Genomic DNA, 22,797 nt, shown 5'->3' with positions numbered 1-22,797 from the left:
AAGGCTTGACTTTGTAAAACCACCAATGAAAAGTGCCTCACCCTGTTTTTATAAGTTGCCAAACCTGAAGGAATTCCATCAGTCTGACCTTCAGTGCAGTTTCAGTGTCATTCAATGGGCCAACTCTAGCATGTGCTCTGAACGCTGCAGGTTTTATACCGTCTGGTCTTTGTGATCCTTTCTAAACACGGCGTCCTCGTCGCTGCATTCCAACCCAACCTGGACAGTCATTTAGGTCACTTGTGCCCAACATCCTGGGGTCTCTTATCCCCATACTGAAGTTTAAGCCCCAGAGGAAAATGGTCTTGGATTGGAAAATCGCATAGAGACAGGGTGAAATCAATGCAACGTCAATTCAACAATTGTGAGTACACAGATTTGGAAAGACATTCTACTAGACATAGTTTGCATTAGAAAATATACTTTCTTTCTTTGATTGGCATATTTAGGGGGCGTGGCTCAGTCGATAGTTAGTCCCCGGGCCAGAGGCCAATATGGAACTATGGGGGGGGCAAAGGCTTCTGAAAACTAACAATCTCTAGTGTCTGAAAATGCATGATGACCTTTTCAACTTGGTTGTTTTTAGAAATTACAGCTTGGCAAAGATCAGAAATTGTAAAAAAAAAAAAAAAAAAACATGGCAAACTGTGAAAATGTAAAATTGCCAAGTATGATTATTATCGTATTAGTATTAGATCATCACTGCATGTATTGCCGTACTGATTTGTATGTTAAGTATTAGACTTGAAGAATCTGAAAGCCAAACTGAGCGGTGTGCATTCAAATCCTGTCCTGTCTTTCAACACTTCACTTTATTTCCTAATTATATCTGTTGCCAAAATGTCAAAATTCCACAATATCCTGCTTCTGGCTGTGAATAAAAGCAACAAGGTTTGATAGCAGCTGCTCTACAGATGCTAGGAGCAGAAACCCTCTTAATAATAACTGGGCTGCTATTGAATTGATTAAAATGTGATTTAGCGAAACGAGGAGTGTGGTAAGGACTTAGATGGCAATCTCCTGAAAATTGTGATCTTTCTCGACTTCACTGTACCTGCTTCAGTCTTTTGATCGCACATTGCAAAGTGTAGAAATCTACAAAAATTAAATGAACCACAACAAGGTGAGCTACTGTTTTATATTAGCAATATTAAGCAGTATTTGAGTAAAGAAAGACATCAGCAGAGTTGCACTTTTTTGCAGTAATTTTATTTACATTAAAAAAAAAAAAAAAAAAAAACATTGTCCCAGCTTATTTGGATTAGGATTAGACATGTTTCTCTTGGGATGTCATGGCGGATACACAGTAACGGAGCACCAGGTATTGACATGTGTTTATTTAACCACTTTATAGACAAAGAAAAACGTCAAAAGACAGCAGCATCTGCCAAGTTAATTACACATCCAAAGTAAAAACTTTACAAAAAAATAAATAGCTTAAAAGGAAGCTGTAATAATAGAAAAGTATGGTCCTTCACTGAAGGGATATAAGCCTATTACTCCATCTTTTATAGCATACTGTCAATTAACAACAGGAATGAAGACATCATATATACATACAAGAGACTGAAAACAATTGTGACCATATGGTGCCATAGTGAATAAACTTAGCTATTTTTCATACATAAGATGGATAGTATGCTTATCACTTAACTTAGTATTAACACCTCCAAACCAACACTTGTTGCATCTGCACATAGTGTCAACTGCATCGCGATTCACCAGACTAAGAAAGGCTTTCAAATTTAACTTGGCGGCAGAGGAAAATTCTTTGTTGGAGGTTTTCCTGATCAGTAACGACCACTCTATCTTCTCTACGGGTCTTTACACACATGTGTAAACTCACAATTTAGATCTCGTTTACACGGCAACGCTTCAAGTGAAGACGCAACATTTTTGCATTTTCGTTTCAGAAAAGTTCAGCATTATACACGTCGGCGTCCTAAAATCGATGTCCATGTCGAAACACTGAAAACTGTGTAGTTAGCATGCCAGGCCACTAGTGGCTGCTGTGGGTTGTTTTTTTCGTATTGAAACCCCACACATACATTCACACAGAATATAATATGCTATACATATTGACATTGGCGAGAACAAGGACATTCAAATGGACAGTTGGATCGTGATTCCAGGCAACTCTCAACTATAAAGCCACCAAGTCCCTGGAAAAGATGGAAGAGGAGCCATGGCGCTCTGGAGGCCGCCATGTGTGTTAAAGTCCATCTACTCACGCATGGGCAGATTAACTTTTTGTTCATTTACTAGCAGGGTTCCACCGCCTACTCAGGACGGAGAAAGTCTTATTTTTGCGTGTCTGCAGGACAAAGGTGTCTGAGCTCGTCCTCAAACAGTTGCATTTCTAATGGCTCTGAGCACCATTTGCGGATTTTTGGACACCCAAAATTGCATTCTTCACTTGAACTGGTTGCCGTGTAAACAGGGTTTTTAGTTTCTATGAATTCTACGCATACAGATCAGTACTGGATTTGACGTTGGCTACAAGCGCCACTTCTTCAAGTCTGATGACGTGTCAGTGCGTGGTCTGACCACAAGGCTAATTTCGATCATGAACAACATTCGTCTCAGATCACAGAATAGCACATTCTCCAGAGGCGTCGAAGTCTCCATAGTTTTTAACGTCAATAACAGCTGGAAGGGTTTGGAGGGAGTTCTGCGGAGGTGCTGGGGGTTTGAGGTTTGGTGGCGTTGTTCTCGCTCCGCAGTGAGCGACCACTAACTCTGGGAGACTGACCACAAAGTTCAGTTCTTTTGAAGAGGGACTGGAAAGCTTGATATTCTGGAGAAAACACACACACACACACACACACACACACACACACACACACACACACACACACACACACACACACACACACACACACACACCACAACTTCGCCTAGCTTCTGTACAGAGCATGAACAGTGACTGTTATGAGAAGTCTTCAACACTTTGGAGGTTTTCCTTATTTACTACCTTCATAACCGTTATGGTGGTCAACATAGTTTGGCTTTCTGAGGAAAAAAAAACAACAACAAAAAAGTAAAAGAAATGATAATGAGCCACACGGTGGGGTAGGGTTAGGGATTGTGGTGGTTTCCTCCCACAGTCCAAAAGCAAGTGAGGTTATTTTGTGACTTTAAATTGTCTCTCGGTGTAAATATGAGTGTCTTTCTTTGTTCTATGATGGACTGGAGACCTGTCCACAGTGTCCTGTCCTCGCCCATAGTAATCTGGAATTCACTCCAGCACCCTGAACTAACAGGATTAAGTGGTATAGAAGATGGATGAAGGAAAGCTCATTCATTCCTTCATCCAGTGTGTAATCTATCGCAGGTCTGACACAGGAGTGGCTCAGGACATTTTGTGATAATCAATGATCACGTCTTGTTGATTTTTGGAGGAATCTGAAGGAAAATCTCAATCAATGAAGGAAATTCGATGTTAAACACTGTTTTTGGTCATATTTGGCCCAGAAAAGAAAAACCTATTACTGAATCACCTTAAAGTCTCCCATCAGCTCTCATCTCGTCTTCACTCAACTTTACAACTACTACTGCTAAGAAACCTTCTCACTGAGAGTACTACCACCAATCTGCTGAGTCGCATTCAAACGATAGAATTTACTTCAAAAGGAGTTCACACCGATTAGGTGTTTTCAATCTTCAATGTTGCTTTTTACCAACACCCATTATACATCCAGACCAAAGTGACTGTAAATCAGCTCATGAAGGTAAAAAAAGAGGAAAACAGTGGTGAATTCAGTTTCAAATCACTGCACAGCTTGAGGTAGATTTCCAACGTTTCAAATTATTATAGTGGTTGTCAAATGTCAAGAAAAGACGACAGGAATTTACTCAGGTTTTAGCCCTCAATGGAACAAGATGGTAACATGGATGATTGAAACAATATTCTGGTTTACTATGACCCTTCCTAACACCTGGAAGATCCCAAAAGACCCACAAGAAGACTTCTAATCACATCAAACAGTATTTTTTTGAAGGAAAATCAGGAATTTTCAGATTTTCAACAAAACAAAATCATGCTAGTGTTGTCCTGCATCTGTTGGTATGTTCAATTTCAATAAGTAGATGCTTTTATGCCGTTAAATGTGGTATTTTGTTTCATTTGATGTCCTTGTAAGCCTTGATTTGAAGTTGCAGGATTTTCTTTCACATTTTTTTGAGTCTCAATCTTGTATCTTGTTGGAATCGTCTATTTCTCTGGACCCTTTTGAGGCTCTTTGTGTACTTCTGGCATCTCCTGTTTTGAGTGTAATTGTAGTATTTCTGTGTCTCTTTTTCCTTTGTACCAGTTGTGGTTCTTCTGCTTCAGCCATGGGGCCCCGGGACCTGTCCTGTAATCCATCAGTTGGCGAGTGCACTCAGAGTCGATGGTAACCTGGTTCTTCATAAGCAGTCGTGGTTGAAACAGTCTCCGGAGACCGGCTCTGGGATCTTCTTGGGATCGCATTTCTCCGGCTCCACAGTCTTCCCGGTGTAGTCTATGCAGAAGATGCTGCGGCGCCGCTCCCCCTGGCCACAAGTTCGTGAGCAGGAAGACCACGGGCCCATCTGCCATATGGGACACGGCAGATCCCCACACGGCCTGATGTCCGCGGGCTTCAGGTCTGTGTCGCACTGGCTGGAGAGGAAGCCGTCACTGTCCCTGCATTCCACGTTCCTCCTGGACCAGCCGGAGCCGCAGCTCTTGGAGCACTCGGACCACTCTCCCAGAACCCACTCCGGCATCCCCAACGGAGGGATCATGTGCATCGAGGGCGACAAGCTGCTCCTTTCCTTGGATTTGTTTAAGGTCACGTCTCTGGGGATGAAAAAGGAATACTTGACCTTTGGAGGGTTGGCGTCACCGGCAGTGGCGAGCAGTTGGACTGTGATGGCCTCCTTCAGCTGCCGGAAGCTCTGAATCCTCTCCAGAGTGGTGGAGGAGCCGCTGTACTTCAGCACTGCGCCCAGCACAGGGATGTCCTGCTCCACCGTGGACACCGAGTAGTTACCGTTGAGGATATAAGCTCCAGCTTCCCTCTTTACCGCCAGGTAGTTCCCGTCATGTTTGATTCCTCTGTGGCTCCGCTGTTTAATGTCGATATTTGTGGCACCGATGGGAATCGTGACGATATCGCTGTATCCATAGCTGATGGAGAAAAGAGAGACACGGTTCAGACTCCAATATTCAGAGCAAACAAAAACACCAATTTGGGCAATATACAGATTTAAGAGTTAAGACAAAATGTATGTGTGTCTGATATGATCTAATTTTGAAAACTTCAGAGGAGGCAAAGTACCCCCCCCACCATCTGGGACCTTCTCAAAGTTACCTTGGACTACTTTATTGGAATTACCAATGAAAAGTACTCATTGGATGTTTTGGGTGTTGTTTTAAACCTGTGCTACTCTGACCAAACACCAGTAACCAGCCCGACATCACTCATTAATTTAACTGTTCATTGAGTCCTGTAGTGCCGAGACATGACTACACATGATCATTTGTGTGTGGAGTATGAATTAGGCTTGATGACTTTTAATGAGTACTTCCATCGGTACCCAATATCGGCACGTAGCCAAAAGCTACTCGTACTCTTCCTTTAAAAAAACTGTCCCTAATCAGGAGTAAGATCATCTTAATTTTGAACAAGGTGGCACAGTTACAGGTACTTTTGCCGTTTCCAACCCTTTCAGGTGTCATTTATTGATCTGAGATTCCTTTGAGGCTTTGCAGTAGATTCTAGTTTTTTTTCTAAGGACCTGCAGTACAAGTCCTCTTGGGTTGAGATGTACCGAACAGCAATTCTGGCGAGCACTCACGTTGCTCTATTGTAGGACCCGGTAATCTTCCTGCAGGTGAGTCCGCTTCCCCCGCACACTCCACACTTATCCACCCTTTTACTGGATCCGATCACCTGGTCGCAGCCGGCCTTCACACACTGGCCTTGGACACACACTGATGTGGTATCCGGGCCGCAGGTCGTCCCGTCGGTCACCTGCAGGGAAAGCCAACAGATGTCGGTTAACAAGCAACCAAAGATCTCTGGTAAAAGTGACGGCAACGTCTGACCACAGAAATGGTGATCACATTGTGGATCTGATCATGACTTCCAGATATGACAAGGCTTGATAAGTCAGGAGAACACATTTCGGCACTACAAGCTTGAGGATACAATTCCCAACCGACCTTCAAGCACATTGGTTGGTCATCAGAGGTTAAAGCAGAGCAAAAGGGGTATTTACTCGGGATGCACCGGTACGGGTATAGTGCCTAATACTGCACAAAGTACTCACTCTTGTGAAAGCTAGCTAGACACTACACACTGTGTGGGAATGAAGAGTTAGGTAAATCATTTTATTTAATGAGTTAATGGCACATTTTCTATGATCTAATCAAGATTAATAACATTTTTCTTTCAGTCAATTTAAAATGATCTTGCAGGCCATAAATGCAAATGTCAGAAATATCTATTTTGATTAGTATGCGGCGCGTGTTGATGTGAATAACAGTAAATTTGCGGGATATTGTGCACTACGAGTTGCCATCCTCTTTCTTCTTCTACTTCAATTTGAACTTGGGCTCCACAAGTGACACCAAACAAGCGGCAGTTCATTTAATTATGACGGAATAATGAATCTTATCAGCGGAGACCGGAAGAACACTGCACCTTGGATTCAAAAACCTTGAATTCACTGCTTCCCCGGGCCCTGCAGAACAGCTTGCATCGGTCTCTGGGAGAAACTCCAGCATACTTCGGTATCCACTGCTTCATGTTGCCATTATAGTCCAGGTAGTTCAGGCTGTTGTACTTCTCACACTGTTCCTCTCTGAAGCTCTTATCTGAAAGGGAAAGACTCAAACTTAAAAAAACACCTCCCAAAAACAATCTATTCATTATTCCACTTCTACAATCAAGTAGAAACGACACTGATATTGACCTTAAAAGGCCTAAAGGGTCAGACTGAAACTACTGGAACCTCCTATAAATTTAGAAATATACTGACACTCCATAAACATGTTGTAGAAAATTCCAAAATACTTGAAGAATGTTTTACACAACAGCATTCCGAGTGATCATCACTTATTCATTTGTTAATTGTAGGAAATCTTTCTGAAGGGAGGATCTGCCACAGAAAATACTTTCCTCCCTGGAATCCTTAAAGTTTTTAGATTCATTACATTTTGTCGTGTGTCCATACCGATGTCAGTGTACTGCCATTGTTATTGTTCGCTGTGTGGCTTCATTACAAAAAAAAAAGTGACTGTAACTAACAATGTAAAGTGTTTCAATGACCGTTGGACTAGTGAGAAATTGCTTGTATAAGTGAAATCCATTTACCAAATTAGTACAAACAATTAGGCTCTACTTAAATTCAACTCTTAAAAAGGCGCAATTTGGCTTTTGAGGAGGAGGAGGAATCCTCACCTTGGCCGTTGTCACATGGGTGGATGTTGCAGGACTGGTACTGCACCCTCTGGCCCTCGCAGTACTTCCCTCCATTCTGGGGCACGGGGTCGGCGCACTCCCTGTAGGAGAACTCCACGCCGCCGCCGCACGTCCGGGAGCACTGCTGCCACGGACCCCACGAGCTCCAGCCGCCGTCCACAACCACCTGCGCTCAGGACACACACACACACACACACACACACACACACACACACACACACACACACACACACACACACACACACACACACACACACACACACACACACACACACACACACACACACACAAGAGGCAATCAGAGGAGTCGGTTGGCGCTGGGAGCCAACAACAATCTCAGTTGCTCAGCCTAAACCGCAGTCTGGGCTCCTGGCTGCGAGGCCTCACAGCGCGCTGGCGAGCCGCGACTCCAGGCTAAATCTGTGTTGAAGTTCGGCACGCGCCCGCCGTCTGCCTCTGCCCACATTCCTGCCACGTGTGTCACTCACCGCTACTGGAAGCTGCCATGCTGCAAGCTCCCCGTACGGCGAAAACTGAGCACGTGCGTGCGCGTGTGTGTGTGTTTGCTTGCGTGGGCGTCCTTTCCAGAGGTTTTATGAGTTTGGACCAGCTAATGTCTCCGCTGCCAACGCGTCTGGATTCATAAACAGACGTGTGTTCAGAACACGAGGAGAAGATATCAGGGAGCTAAAGTCCAACCCTGACATGTACGAATGTTTAAAAAAAAAAAGAAAGAAAGAAAGCAGATGACTGAATTAACAGAGACTCTAAAGTATGAACTGTTCACTTTTCATTCAAGCTCATGGTCGACGCGTTAATAATGACAGCAGAAACAAATCTCCACAATCCAACAGGCAAAACTGAAACCAGTGGATTTTTGATCAAACTTTTGTCTTTGGTGGCTCATAAAAAGCTAAAACAACATCTTAAATACTGCAGAGCTTTCGGTCAGGTGGTTTTAATAGATGCTGGGTTTTCTCAAGACTTCTCAAACACTAGAAAATAGGTCATGCATGTTTTGACTTTGACTTCACTGTGCTGCCGTCTTAGTTTGAGGCAAAATCAGCTCACAGTCTGTATGTTCACTCTGTGTTGTGGTTTTTCTCTGGACGCCATAAAAAAAAAAAAAAAAACATAAAAAATGTAATAAGCAGACATAGTGTAATATATTAGGGAGGCACCGATACTAGTATCCGGTATTGGATCCGATACTGCAAGGAGTACTCCTACTCATGAGACCTCCTTGATGCAACGTGGTGAGTATTTTGTGATGACATTGGTCAGCAGGTACACAAGAGATATTAATTAATATTAATATTAATGAGAATGACAAACGTCAGACAGACTGTACATTGTGTTCTGACAAAACATCAAGAGGAGGAGAAAGAGATTGTGCAACAGCAGAGACAGTCCGATGTTACTCATTCGTTGAAATGCTCAGCACATAACTCCGAGCCATGCTACATGCTAAAATGTTTCGGGGCTCAAACAGCAGCGATGCTACACATAATCAAAGTACAGAATGTGTGTGTAGCACAGAGCCTGTGTGGAGGTGGTTTGCCTTCAAATATTGTTTGTGCATGGCGCATAAACTGGGCTTTATAGCATTTAATAAGTACTTGTAGTAGCTAAAGGTTAGTACTCGTCCTGTAATCCCTATAATATATTTCCCTATAGTGCATATAAATAACACAGCTGATTTTGTGGAGTTTGCCGATCAGAAACACGTGTTTCAGATTATAGATACTCACTATGCAGCACCGCCTCAATGGGAGTTTAAAAATATGTTAACTATTTCTATTACATTATAAGCATTACGTTATAGATGTATTCCATAATATGGAATAGAAAAATAGAAAAACTATTAGGCATTGGCAAGTATTATGTTATTGATCACAACAATACTTAAAAAGAATTGACAAAAAAAGTGAAAAATACAACGATTAGGAAACAAAACAGTGACAAAAAAGTGAACTCACTAAGAATCATATCAAACAAGGGTATTCTCAATGTGTCGGCTGTATTGTCAGGGTTGAAACGTCCTTTTTCATAATTTTTTTGTTGAGACCTAGACACATTCAAGTAGATCATCAGCGTCTGATTGAATCCTCACATCCAGTCAAACATTCTGACATCTGGTGTGAAAGAATCTGTTTCAGATCAGCGGCTGTGACGCTGCAGGCTGTGTGTGAATCGCCTCCATGTTTTCTTACATTCCCTGTAAATCAGCTGCAAAGTTTTATTACTGCCAGTGTCTCGGTGCGTCTCGGAGGAAGTGACTAACCGGAGCGTTTCTGAGCATGTGAGGCAAGATGCAACAAGGTGCAACAAGGTGCAACTGCAAAGACGCACAGAGAAGCTTCATCTCACAAGTGAATATACATTATATGTTCACTTGATTTTCGTTGATCTGCGTGCATGTCGGGTAGGTAGAATGTAAATTCTTTTAATTTGATCAAACATAAACGAAAACGTGATGTGCAAGAGCAGTAGTTTGTAGTTCAGGCCATGAGTTTTAAAAACATGTATTCAAGTGTCATTGGTGACCCAAAATTGACCAGAGCTGTGAACGTAAATGTGTTTGATTGTACCAGACTGGTTCAGCTCACCGTCACCCTGAACTGCATCAGTGGAAATAGAACATGTTTGGATGCATGGATAAAGTCAAGCTTTCTTTTCAATCCCAGTTTTGTCTGTTCAAGTGTGTGAAGATCAGCTTTGATCTGAGCTGTGAATGATTCATGTGTAATATCATTATATATGTTTACCGCAAAAAAAAAAAAAAAAAATGCTTCATCTTATATGTAAGGAACAAGTTGCAGGAGTGAACAAAACTAAAAGTGAGCGTCGGACACTGCTGCTGCCAGTTGATTCAAGTTTCCACACGTGGGATGAAGATTTGCCTAAACGTTTTGGCGCCACGATAAAAAAACCGAGCCAGAGGCCCACAATATGCTTCAATCCGGCCCACGAGGTCACCTTGTGAAGAGAGACAATGCAGTTCCAGGTTTGTCCACTGGGGGTCACACTTTTTCAATAAGAGTGGAGGTCCGAACATAAAACTGAGACTCAGAAGTGACCAGCGGGTGGCAGTAACACTTATTCTGAGAGCTCAACGATGAAGCTGTGAAAACCAGCGAATTAGCTGCTTGTGAAGTACTGAAATTCATTTATTTTATTTTTTTTAGACTCATTGCCAGATTTTCTAAGTTCTGAAATTAATGTTTTAATTTTTGGGACTTTCTCTTACAATTTCACAACAAAACTAAAGGGGAAAATTTAGATTTGTCAATATTAAAAGGTTATAATTCGCTGATTCCGCTTTTTTAAAGATTGATTACAAGTACGAGTGCTAACCTTTAGCAACTTGGTGATACCAAGTACCAATATGATTATGTACCAAATGCCTTTAAGTGTAATTCATATTCTATACACAATCGATACTTTAATCATCTTTAGCATGCAGCATAGCTGGTGTGTGAGGCCTGAAACTATTTAACATGTAGGATGTAGCATGTAGCATGTAGCATGTCAAATCCTCCTGGATCCACTGAACAGTTAAACTCATGGGCGACGTCGGGCTAAACTCTGCTGGTCTCAACATCACTGATGATAAGTTGCTGGTTTTGTACGAACTATCTTTCACATCCCCTTGATATGTCATCAGAACATAATTTACAGCCTGTCTCACTTTTGTCATTGTCATTAATATTAAAGACTCTCCAAACCGTGGAAGTCCCTTGTGCTCTCTTGCATCGCTGCGTTGCGACGTTACAGACAAACAATGTCATGTAATACTCATCGGGTTTTTTGGGGCGAGTACAAGATCCTGGTATTGGCATCAATGCTGTAATTTCTACATGGATTCTTTTTTTTCTACCAACAGCTGTAGAGTGCGGCCTTACCGGTGGCTGCATCACTTCCTGGGTGGGCGTGCAGGCACCGTGGAGGCAGGTGCCGTTGGGGCCGCAGGGGGTGCCGTCAGCCCAGGGCAAGCTGCCATTCTTGGTGGAGCACTGCAACGTCCCGTCCTCTTGACACCACAGCTGGCTGCAGACGTCGCTCTCCGAGGTGTTGGGGCAGTGCATGAACTCTTCTCCGAAGGTCTGCTGGCACTGCTGGTCCAGGCTGTACCTGGAGCCTGGGAGCTCTCTGGGGAGGGGCATAGAGCTGTCCGGGACGTCCAGCAGGCAGTCCCCTGTCAACACGGCACAAAGACGCCCATCAAACCCCCGTTTACGGAGATTACACACTTCGCATCAGTGCGACAGTGGCAAATGTGCTGCTCTTTGTGCGGCGTGACAACAGGGGGAAACTATTGGAGGCAAGTTGGTTAACTTTATGCTGGGAATCCGAATATGTTTATCGCTTCCTCTGATGAGCCTTCGTTACATTCAACAAGCATTTCGTTTGCAGTCGTCGGTGACATCAGCACTGGGGAATGAACATTCTCAGCCACATGAGTTTTCATTGGAGACATTTTCCAACTGATAAAGACCATATTTTGCTGACACCAGCTGTTGCTTTTGGCTGAGGAGGCGGAGAACAGGAAGAAGTCCATAGTATGACTCAGTGGAAAAGAAGGTTCACTGATAGGTCTAACAGTGACACAAACACTACAAACTGCAACAATACACCATGGCCAAGAAGGAGCAACAAGAGGTGAAAGCGAGGAGAGAGGTTCCCGGAGTCTGGGTCGAGATAAACTAACCTTACAACCGGTAACCTAAGGGGAGCGACATGCAGGAAAGTCTTAATTCAGGGGAAGATGAAGTGTTTCATTCAACCCGAGGAATAGCTAAGAGGAGCGTGGCGGTAGAAGGTCTCTGAGCTGAAACGCTCCCTTACCGTGGCCGTTGTCAAAGAACTCGGTGATGTAGAGGGCGCTGCAGGGCGACCACGGCGCCGTCATGTTGAGTTTGACGAACAGAGGAGCCATCAGGTGGTGTCCGCCCAGATCCCCGAACAGCCTCTCGCAGGTCTTGGAGTCATCATGGGGCATACTCAACACGTGACCTGGAGCAGAGGACGCAACATTCAGACGTCTGCCTGCCCATTAGCCCCCCCCCCCCCCCCCCCCCCCCCCCCCCCCCGCCCTCACCTCCCCACCGGAGCGGCAAGCCAGAACTCACCCAGCTCGTGCGCAGCGGTGAAGGCGGCCTGCAGGCCGTTGTCCTCGATGACGGAGCAGCTCCTCTTGGGATCGCACATCGTCCCGACGTCGGCCACACCCAGAGTGTCACAGCTCTTCTGTCCACAGATGTCCTGCAAGCAAACGGGCAAACAGAAAAGTGTTAAATGTGGGACACGCGATGATGTCGTTCAACACGAAATAAAATGACCCACGATGAAAACAGTTACGCAGATGATGGTCAGCTCTTCTTCATTTTACTGGGATTTTTCTTTTGCCAATAAGATTTTATTTATTAGTTTATTTGATAGGGACAGTGCATATTAATGAACATCTGTAAACAGTGTAAATATGCCAGATTATAGCAAAAATGCTCATTTCCATCTTTTTTTTTTAACACGGTTCCCAGACATTATAAAACCCCGGCAAAGATGGCAAAGATGATCATCTGTGGAAAAAAGATGAGGTAATCACCCCCCTCTGCCCCCACCATGGTCCGTGATGTCATCAAACAACCACAACAACTAACTCTGACAAACCATTGAAAGTGAGCACATGATCGGGGAAGAGGAGCTGCAGTTTGACCTCGGCGCCTCTGCTTCAGCTCCTCCAGCGCCGTGGAAAATTCCCCCCTGAACTAAAACGCATATTTGTACTGGATCCAAACTATTTCATTCACATCAGATTAGGTTGCTGTTGTGGACACTCAGCACAGTCTTAAGCAATACCTTCCTCAATCTGAAATTTCTCACAATAATAAGAGAATGTGGTGAGAAAACTTTTAATATTTGTAGAGATAAAGACGTTAGTACAGGGGTGTCAAACATGCGGCCCGGGGCCAGAACCGGCCCACCAGACGATCTAATCCGGCCCGCCATGTGATTTTGAAGTGTAAAAATGAAAACTGACAAAGGCTGATCTAAAAACACTAGATTGGCAAAAAGGACATTCAAAACCACCCTTGGTCAGAGTTTGACTCCCAACATTAATGCATCTGTGGAGGTCACATGATGCAACACCTTTCACAATAAACAATGAGTCCAACTTATGTGAAATGATACTTTAGACACGTAAACTCAAAACAATTTACAGATGATGAGAAATTGTTTTAATCCTGAATAAAAATACGATATCCAGATACAGGTGACCTTGGTTTTTTTTTTTGCAAATATAATAATATCTGATTTCGGTTAATATGTATATTTCAGAATAGACTGGCAAATTCTTGCGGTTACAAAAGAATCAAAAGAAGGAAAGACTTTGCATTTGTCCATATCTGCAGTTTAATATGTTATGTTTGACTTGTTCGGCCCTCCAGAGGTCAGATTAGGTTGACGTGGCCCCTCAACTAAAATGAGTTTGACACCCCTGCGTTAGTATATCAAATAGAGGCAGTCGGCTTGAAAGATATCAGGTAAATATGATGTTGTTGTATATTGTAATAACAAGGGACGCACCGATGCCACTACTTTAAAGGGCGAGTAAAAGTACGAGCTACTCGCCAATACCAAGTTCCTATATGAGTACCGTACTTATTGAATGCCACGATACCTCGTTGATACTGCAGCTTCAGTTTGAACAGTTTAAAACTTTTATTCTTTGGTTTTTAAACATAAAAGAAGCATTCAGCTCTAATTTTGTCCATTACTAAGATTAAGTCATATTCTAAGCAACTCTCTCAGTGCACTCTTTCTTTTTGTGGACAAATTAATCTTTCTCTGTCGCCTTAAGCAGCGCCGTTTTTCCTCCCGCTGATGATTTTGCGAGCTTAACTTTTGCATTATTGGAAACAAGATGCTGGTGTTCAACGTGCCCATAGCCCCTCAATATTTTAAGACTTTTAAATACTAATAAAAAAAAATTTAAATAAATGATACGTTTTACAATGCAAATGCTTAAACTTTGTAGTTTTGTGACATGAATTAATAAATTACTGATTCCCCTATTTTAAAACGAAAACAAAATATGTTATGCCTCTTAAAAAGACGAGGGCTTCACAATCCTCCATGAATCTTTGGTTATGAATAAAAATCTGGATCCTACTCAAAAAAACATTCAGATATGAAAGATGGACACAAGAACATCCACAGCCTCACCTCCGGAAAAAAAAATTAAACAGCCATCGAGTCTGAAATGATTGGAAAGACATCTGTACTGGCAGCTCAGTGTGTGTGTGTGTGCGTGTGTGTGTGTGTGTGTGTGTGTGTGTGTGTGTATGTGTGTGTGTGTGTGTGTGTGTGTGTGTGTGTGTGTGTGTGTGTGTGTGTGTGTGTGTGTGTGTGTGTGTGTGTGTGTGTGTGTGTGTGTGTGTGTGTGTGTGTGTGTGTGTACACCTTCCACAACAGCAACCGTGCGGATGCGAGGCGACATGTATGGGTTGAAGCACATTTACAGACTTAAAAAGGCTCAACGTGAAACGACCCAGATGTTTCCTCTACCAGCATCAGAGTGTGAGTTTGAGGTTAGCAGTAGCAGTAGCAGTAGCAGTAGCAGTAGCAGTAGCAGAATTGTCCTGTAACTGCTGGATGCATTGCACAGGTTTTCGGCCCGGCGTCCGGCTGCACCCTCCTCCCCCGGCCATGTTTAGTGGCGTCATCGTGTCGGGTTGATTTGTGGCGGCACTAAAGTTAGCTCATCCACGAGGAGCCTTCCGTCCTCCACGTCTCAAAACACGTCTCCGCGGAAATGGAAAACAAACATAAACCGGGCGTGCGTGAATGATTGTTTCCCCCGACTGAAAGACGCTTCAACAAATCCAACACAAAACCCACATGTTCTCCTCCTGGTTCCTCCTTCCCAGAGCAGGTCGAGAACCAAGCCTGTCATCATGTCAACCCACTGAGCTGTCAAACCTTACTAATAGAGAAGCTTCCTGCCTGAGATATTGTCTGCTGTCACCTCGTGATGAACTAATCAAGCTGAACGAGCCAATCACCATTCAAACCCTAAGGTTTGATTTCCTGTTACCCATAAAGTCCACTTTGTTTGCCCTGTATCGACGGCTCCCCAGCTTGGAAAGACTTCAACTCTTCCGTCTCTGTTGGTTTTCAGCTTCCTTAATTTACCCAAAGACCAGAACCAGCTCCCCACTGTTGGCGTTTAGAGAGTATTGTTGGCACAGGGCAGACGTTTCCCACGTTTAAAAGCCTGCATGCAGACGACAGTGTCGTACTGCGGAGGCCAGGGCGGCTCTGTGACGGCCTCACCTCTCTGGTGAACAGCATGGCAGTGTCGTAATGCTCCGGATGCCTCTGGCTCGGCGGGTTGAGGTGCTGCTGCCAGGAGCAGAAGTTCCTCAGGGCCATGCCACCGTTGCTGGAGACTTCCGGGCCGACGTCCTCGTCCTCCACCACCAGCATCTTCACCACCACCATGTTGACCGAGTTCTTTATGCTGGGGTGCTTGTAGAGCTGGGCGGCCATGGACAGGAGGGTGAGGATGTAGTGCTGCGAGTGAAGAAGAGAACGTTCAGGGTTTACAAGTTGACACAGCGGCAGCAACGTTTTCAAGTGACAATGCAAAGGTTTTCATTGTGTTTTTTGACGACTAAGGGTAGGTTTACACTATGTTCCCGTTTGCCCCGTTTCCCCCACGGCAAACACCAGTTACGTTTCCACATCCCCGTCCCCCTGCGTTGTCTCACGTCCATCACGTTTTGTCCACAGTGGCCTGAAACGGGGCTGCCGGGGACATCGTGCAAATGTACCCTAACAACAACAACGTTTGCCTCCAGAGTGTCGTGACTCCAGATTCAACTGGACTTGGTGGTTTAATCGTAATGACAATCTAACTTGGTCATCTGATAGGCCACATCTAGTGTTATATATCTATGTAACAAAGTCTGGCCCCTGGACCTCATCCTGTCTGGCCCCTGGACCTCAGTCAAATAGTTTACAGTAAATGATTCACTTGAACTGTCATCAAAGGTTGCATACATACGACCTTAAGAGGGAAAAGAATGACCACTTTCACTAAAAAAGGAACAGCAGTGGGTTTTTAAATTGGTGGGGGGGGTTCATGACGTGGGGGGGGGGGGCTTGTATATTTATGTTTGGTGCATCTGAAGCTGCTGTGGGAGAAGAACGCATCTCCTCCAGGTCGAATAAACGCCTGGACGCCATTAAAGGGGACAAGTAGATTCAAAATGACAGATATCAGTTGGAGCAACTCAAAGGCGGCGGCACTTCAGTTTGCAAACACACACTGGAACAAGGACTTTGGATTTCAGCGTTCTTTGCTGAAAGTATGAAGCGTTAACTCTAGAAGACGCTTGACTCAGGCAGTCTTTGAAACCAAAAGTTGTTTGAACACAACTGCAGTTATTTAACACGGGAACAAACCTTGACAAGCACAAGCATCCTGTTGACTTAAAAAAAAAGAAAACCTACAGTACAAATCTCCCTTTATTCTGCATGAAAACACTGACTGGAAACATGTGAACGTGTCGTCCATGACCACTCCTGTGGAGCATTTCGAAATGTGACGGATGATTTTGAGTGGAATTTGTTTTTATTTTTACTTGGAATTTATGAAGTTCGCAAACTCATTTTTGCAACCCGCAGACCAACAAACCAGAACCAGGCAGCGTGGCGACGTGGAAAACAAATACACTCTTAAAAAACACCCAGCTGGAAGGAAGGAATTAAAAAGTGTCCACATATTAAAACAAAACAATGGCTGGTCAACCTCAGCAATGTGAAATATGTGTGTATTTACTGCAAACCGAGCAATACCAAACACATAACTAAACTGTGGCAACACACTGACATTGTTAGGCCTCGTCTATACGACAACGTTTTAAGAGGAAACGTATCGATTTAGCATTTTAGTTTTTGAAACTTTTTGTGTTTACATGGCTGTGTTTTGAACACAATGCCCTATATTTCTATAGAAATGGCAGAAAACTGTGTATTTTTCATGCTGGCCACTAGTGGGAGCTGTTGTTTGTTTTCGAAGCGAAACCACCCACACACACACACACGTACAGACGGAGGAGACGGACATTTGTATGGCAAGACGATGAAGATGGATTCCTTTTCAAAAAAGTTGTGTTTTCACATATTTACACAACGATGACGTTGGGAAAAGTTCCACCTCTGGAGCTATTTTCAAAAAGTGCCATTTTCAGTGACTCTGAGCACCGTATATATATATATATATATATATATATATATATATACATATACACGCATAACACAATATGCATACATGCATATATATATATATATATGCACACACACACACACACACACACACACACACACACACACACACACACACACACACACACACACACACACACACACACACACACACACACACACAGTGTCCGTTTCTGCTTTATCATCTCATTTTCATCCGACTGCCACCCACCATCCGAACTCCACCCCCCTACCCCAGTGATGAGGATGATGATGATGATGATGATGGTGATGATGACACAGACACACAGACTCCAGCATGCTGAACCTCAGGTTGAGCCACCACGTCACTCACTTCAGAACCAAACCAGGTCAACATGGGGGCCGTTAATCAGGGTGACGTGCCCCCGGCTACCTGCCCACCTGCCCCAGCTGTCTGCCTGACTCTCTGCCTGTCTGAAGGCTGCACAGGGCCTTGGCAGCTGGCGAGCCTGTTAAGCACAACCAGGCGGGACGGTGCAGACTGGGACACACTCACTGTTTGTCCTACTTTTGTCTCGCTAAATCTCCCCTCTGGCTCGGGACAGGTGGTGGACAACAGAAGGACAGTGCACTCCTTTGAAATGACCTTCTGACTGACATGGTGGATGTTTGATTTGACCTACAGCCGGACCGCCTCCATTTCATCCACTGGAGAGTCAAAACAGAAAGGAATGGATGTCAGAGTAGTGAATCTTCCCGGATGGTGCTGAAGCTTCGGCTGCCAAATCGTGACCAAGTCCTGAGGAATGTGGATCAGCATTGCTTGCATTTTTGTTGCCTGACCTCTTCCTCAGCTTGAGAACAGGGAGCCCACCGATTTCCTCCTAAACCCCCTCTTTTGCCTAACACATGTTTTATGAAGCAGGAAGGGGGGGTACAAACCCTGTTAAGCCCTTTCTTTTCTAGGCTATGAATTTTGAACTCAACAGGAACGTTGGGAACACAGAGGAGGAAAGGTGGACTGCTTCAGCTCAATAAACTTTGGAATTTAACCAAAACGGTTTGTTTGAGTGACTGTCAATGTGTGTGCAGGAAAGTGTGAGTTCATGGTGTCTGACCTTTATTTCATCTCCGTAGAAGTGGGTCATGGAGGAATCTGCCACCACCAGGGTCTCTATGAACCGGGGCGCGGAAACAAAGCGTCTCCGGCGCGGTTCCGTCCGTGCGTCACTGCGGCCGTGCGTAAAACTTTCCCCGTCGCGCTTCTCCTCCGTGGCCGCCTCCTCCGCGCCATCAAACCGGAGAGGCACGGTGTGGCTCCCGGTGTGCGTCCTCCTCTTGATGACATGAATCTGCTCGGCAGAATCTGGCCCCAGTCCGTCGCCGCCGCCGAGTTTGGGCTCAATTAAATATTCTCTCCCCTCCGTGATGAAGGAGCCCAGGATGCCCGAGCACAAACTGACAGCCACAACCGAGTTGTGATCGTGATCCACGCGGCCGGAGTAGAAGCAGCTCCTCAGCTGCTCCGCGCTCTCCTGCGTCCGGTTCAGCGATGATCCGTGGCGGGCAGTTTGAGCGCCTGAGCTGCTGCGTAAAGCGCCGACGCGCTCCACGGTGAAGGACGGCGCTAGGAAGCTGGTGTCCGGAACCAGGTTCAGAGTCAAGTCCCTGCCAAACGCGTTGAGGGTGAACCGCGGCTGCTCCTCGCTTCTCTTCCAGAAGCGTCCGCGGACTCTGGCGTTTATCCGCACAGGTACAACATCCTCTGATTCAAACGTAGAGGCAAGTGCCGCGTTGACGGCGCACAGCAGGACGCAGGCAACGCGCAAAGTGGCACACATCTTCTGCGCTCAACAATAAAAGCTTTCTGTGTCTTGTATCTCTCGTAAGAGGCGCTTCTTGTCCAAAAAGGAAGAAATTATTTTCAAATTGATGTTTTATTTGTTAAATTCTCCCCCAGTGCTGTGAAGCTGAGTCCAAGTGTCTGTTGGTTGATTGTCGTCCGTCTTGTTGTGCCACTCAACAGCACGGCTGCAGTCTGGACACATCGGGGGTATTTATACTTTCTGCTCTTCCCTGGACACGAGGGGGGTTTATTTTTGATATCCTTCGTTGCTGGAAATTCTCCTCCCACTCGCACTTCACGAGAGACTCGCGGATAAAACAGATCCAATGAGAGCGGGCCGACACTCCCCCCTTCTCCTCAAACGAGCTTGACAACCGTGCTCCTATTATTAACCACCACGTACAGCGCGCCGCACGGCCGCGGCGGGACGTCTGCACTTTACGCATAGCTGGGAGTTATTTAGGAGCCGTGAGTGACTGGCAGGAGGCCCAAGTCTGCTTTATCCCCCGGCACAAGGACCACCGCTGGACGGGTGTGTGTGTGTGTGTGTGTGTGTGTGTGTGTGTGTGTGTGTGTGTGTGTGTGTGTGTGTGTGTGTGTGTGTGTGTGCGCGCGCGCGCGCGCACGTGTGTTCGCTTTTGGTACTAAAACTTGACACAGAAATGTAGAAAGACATGAATGGAGTTCCAGACGCGACCTGCAGCCGTGCGTCTTTACGCAAAACAAACATTCAGGAAGGATCGTGATTTTTAATGAAGTATGCCACATGTTTGATTTTGCAGATCTGATTTCCATGAAATTGTTCCAGAAAGGATAAATCATCCTTCTCTTCGGGGTCCTGTGGGTGGTCTTGTTCCGTTAAATGGTCTCTGGGGTCCTACACAGCTGAACTCATTTCTTCTTGTACATATTAGTATTTAATATTATTCAATTATTATCCTGCTTTATTGATTTATATATACCCTTTGACTGGTAGTGTATGTATTCACATACATTTATATTAACTTCTTGTGTGTTTTAATCTTATTCTTATTATCATTGTTGCAGGTGCAAAATACCTTTGGCTGCCTGTTAAGTCAAGTTCAGACCTTTATTTGTCACAAACAAACTCTTTCACAGCTTATCTGTTCGCTCTGGGATGAATAAAGTATTTCTATTATATTCTATTCTCGCCCAGTCCACCGTGACTCAATTTATTGCGACTTTGAACAGGACAAATGATCCTTGGGGTGCACTTCACGACATTTACCTGCAGGTGGCGGCAGAGTACAAAAGATTACAATACGTGTTGCCGCTGGTGGTTCGACGAGTCGGAGGCAGGTGGCGCTGTTGACCAGCATTTAGCTTTGTATAAGTGTCATTCTAAAGGATGAGCGCACGAGTTACCACGTTTTGTTATGGAGGGGTTCAAGTAATTATTAATATTTACATTCTATCAATTAAAATATTAATCTGACATGTTTATATCTGTAAATATGAAAACATTTAATACAAAATGCATCTTTAATGCTCAGCTCAATTTTTCCTTTAAATCTTTGTTAGAAAAAAAAACAAACCTTGTTCTATTGGCCTGAAAGACAGTTATTTTTACATTTAGATTTGATCAGCATTTATTAATCTCACAAGGGGAATTATCTATGTTCATAAGCCCATACAGTCCATTCCCTTCACTTTCTTTCCGGGTTGTGTTTCTTGACGTCTAAATTTGTGCTAGTTTTTCCATTTAGGTGATTCTCTCTCACTCTGACTGTAAATTTGAATGAACTATTTTGTAAAGAAATTCAAATGTTATTTCAATATGAAATCCCAAAGCATAATGTTAATATGAGGTCAATGTAAAGTTTGATCTATTTTCAATTTAAAGCAAGCTAGGCGAACATATTCCCTGTTTCCTTCAGTCAATCACAGATGAGTTCCACCTTTATATACTGCATATGACATGTATAGGTCGTTGGTCGCTGTTTAAAAATCTAACAGGAATGACAGTTAACAAAGAGTCATTGTAAAAGCAATCCAATTCATTGTCTCTCCATACAAATGTCCGTGTTCTCGTCTTTGTTAATGTTTATAATGTTTTGTTCTCAGTGTGCATGTGTGTCTTTGATTTTATCACAAAAACAACCACAGCACCCACTAGTGACCAAACATTAAAAGTGCATTGTTTTCAGCTTGTCCGACTGTTAATGGATGACAGTTTTAGAATGTTGTAGTTTAACCAAATTTAAACGAAAGGAAAACTCACAATTAATTCATTTCTAACTTGAAAGACTGTGGTGGAAACGTGGCCTTCGACTTTAATCAGACTCACTTCAGTCTTTCATACCACATGATTAGAACAAAATACAAGTTGCTTGGTCTCATTTTGCTTGAGAATAAAAAGATACTTACAAAAATAGAATAAAACAGAACAGTTGCACTCGCAAATAATGCATTTCAATTAAGGGCATTTTAGTGTTTCACTGTGTCTAATTTGAGAAAATCAAAGACCAGTAACTCTAAACTGAGCTAAATGAGTGCTCAGCTTTGTGATTTCAAACTTAAGTGGATGTTCTATTTCAGTACCTGCTTTGCAAAAATATTTTGAACAAACCATTTTTGCACTTTCTTAACTAACAGTGGTGTTTGAATAGAAGTGCGGTTGATGATTTTGATGTTTTCCTTTGATGAGCTGCTGGACAGTGGAATTTCCCTTCAAAGTCCTATCTATCTATCTATCTATCTATCTATCTATCTATCTATCTATCTATCTATCTATCTATCTATCTAGCTATCAAATATTTGCATTGTATAATCCGCCATTCGAGTACATAATGATATATGTTCATATGTCATTTAATATAATTGCACCTTAACAATAATGAATAACAGTGAGAGATGTGTCAGTCTATTATCAGTACGATCACTGGTATGAATTCAACTATTTGTTTTTCTATTAAAAAAGACGATGCAGCAGCCCGCAACTGAACTCCGCTCTCGAAGTGGCCCATCTCTACGCATCCATCCATCCTGGAGCCGATCAGGGCGGTGGGAGGGTGGTGGTGGGGAGGTGTAGGAGGGGTGCGATGCTCCGGTCGCACATGTTGTACAGCAACAATAATATTTGGAGAGTTACAAGTGGTTGTAACAAGAGGCGACTCGGGGGAACCAATGAGCTCGCACTCGCGCGTACTCAGATTTCACTTGATAACCGCAGGTCGGCGTTTACGCGCGTATTAAAGCGCAGCAGCGCGGAGAAGTTGAGGCGCA

General features: G+C 44.0%; 1 protein-coding gene across 1 annotated transcript; it reads right to left on the bottom strand.

Moving 5' to 3' along the window:
• Nucleotides 1–1,227: 1,227 nt before the first annotated feature.
• Nucleotides 1,228–19,767, bottom strand: LOC308143832 (A disintegrin and metalloproteinase with thrombospondin motifs 8-like). Its single transcript, XM_080514757.1, has 9 exons — nucleotides 18,824–19,767; nucleotides 15,789–16,028; nucleotides 12,584–12,716; nucleotides 12,300–12,467; nucleotides 11,357–11,649; nucleotides 7,431–7,617; nucleotides 6,672–6,844; nucleotides 5,824–5,999; nucleotides 1,228–5,152 (listed from the first exon to the last, which is right to left on the bottom strand). Exons 1-9 carry the CDS (start codon nucleotides 19,544–19,546, stop codon nucleotides 4,408–4,410), a joined length of 2,838 nt encoding a protein of 945 aa, XP_080370883.1. The 5' UTR covers nucleotides 19,547–19,767; the 3' UTR covers nucleotides 1,228–4,407.
• Nucleotides 19,768–22,797: the final 3,030 nt, after the last annotated feature.

This window comes from Blennius ocellaris (assembly GCF_963422515.1).
Source record: "Blennius ocellaris genome assembly, chromosome: 2".
Lineage (NCBI taxonomy): Eukaryota > Metazoa > Chordata > Actinopteri > Blenniiformes > Blenniidae > Blennius > Blennius ocellaris.
This window is presented reverse-complemented; position numbering and strand designations above follow the sequence as displayed.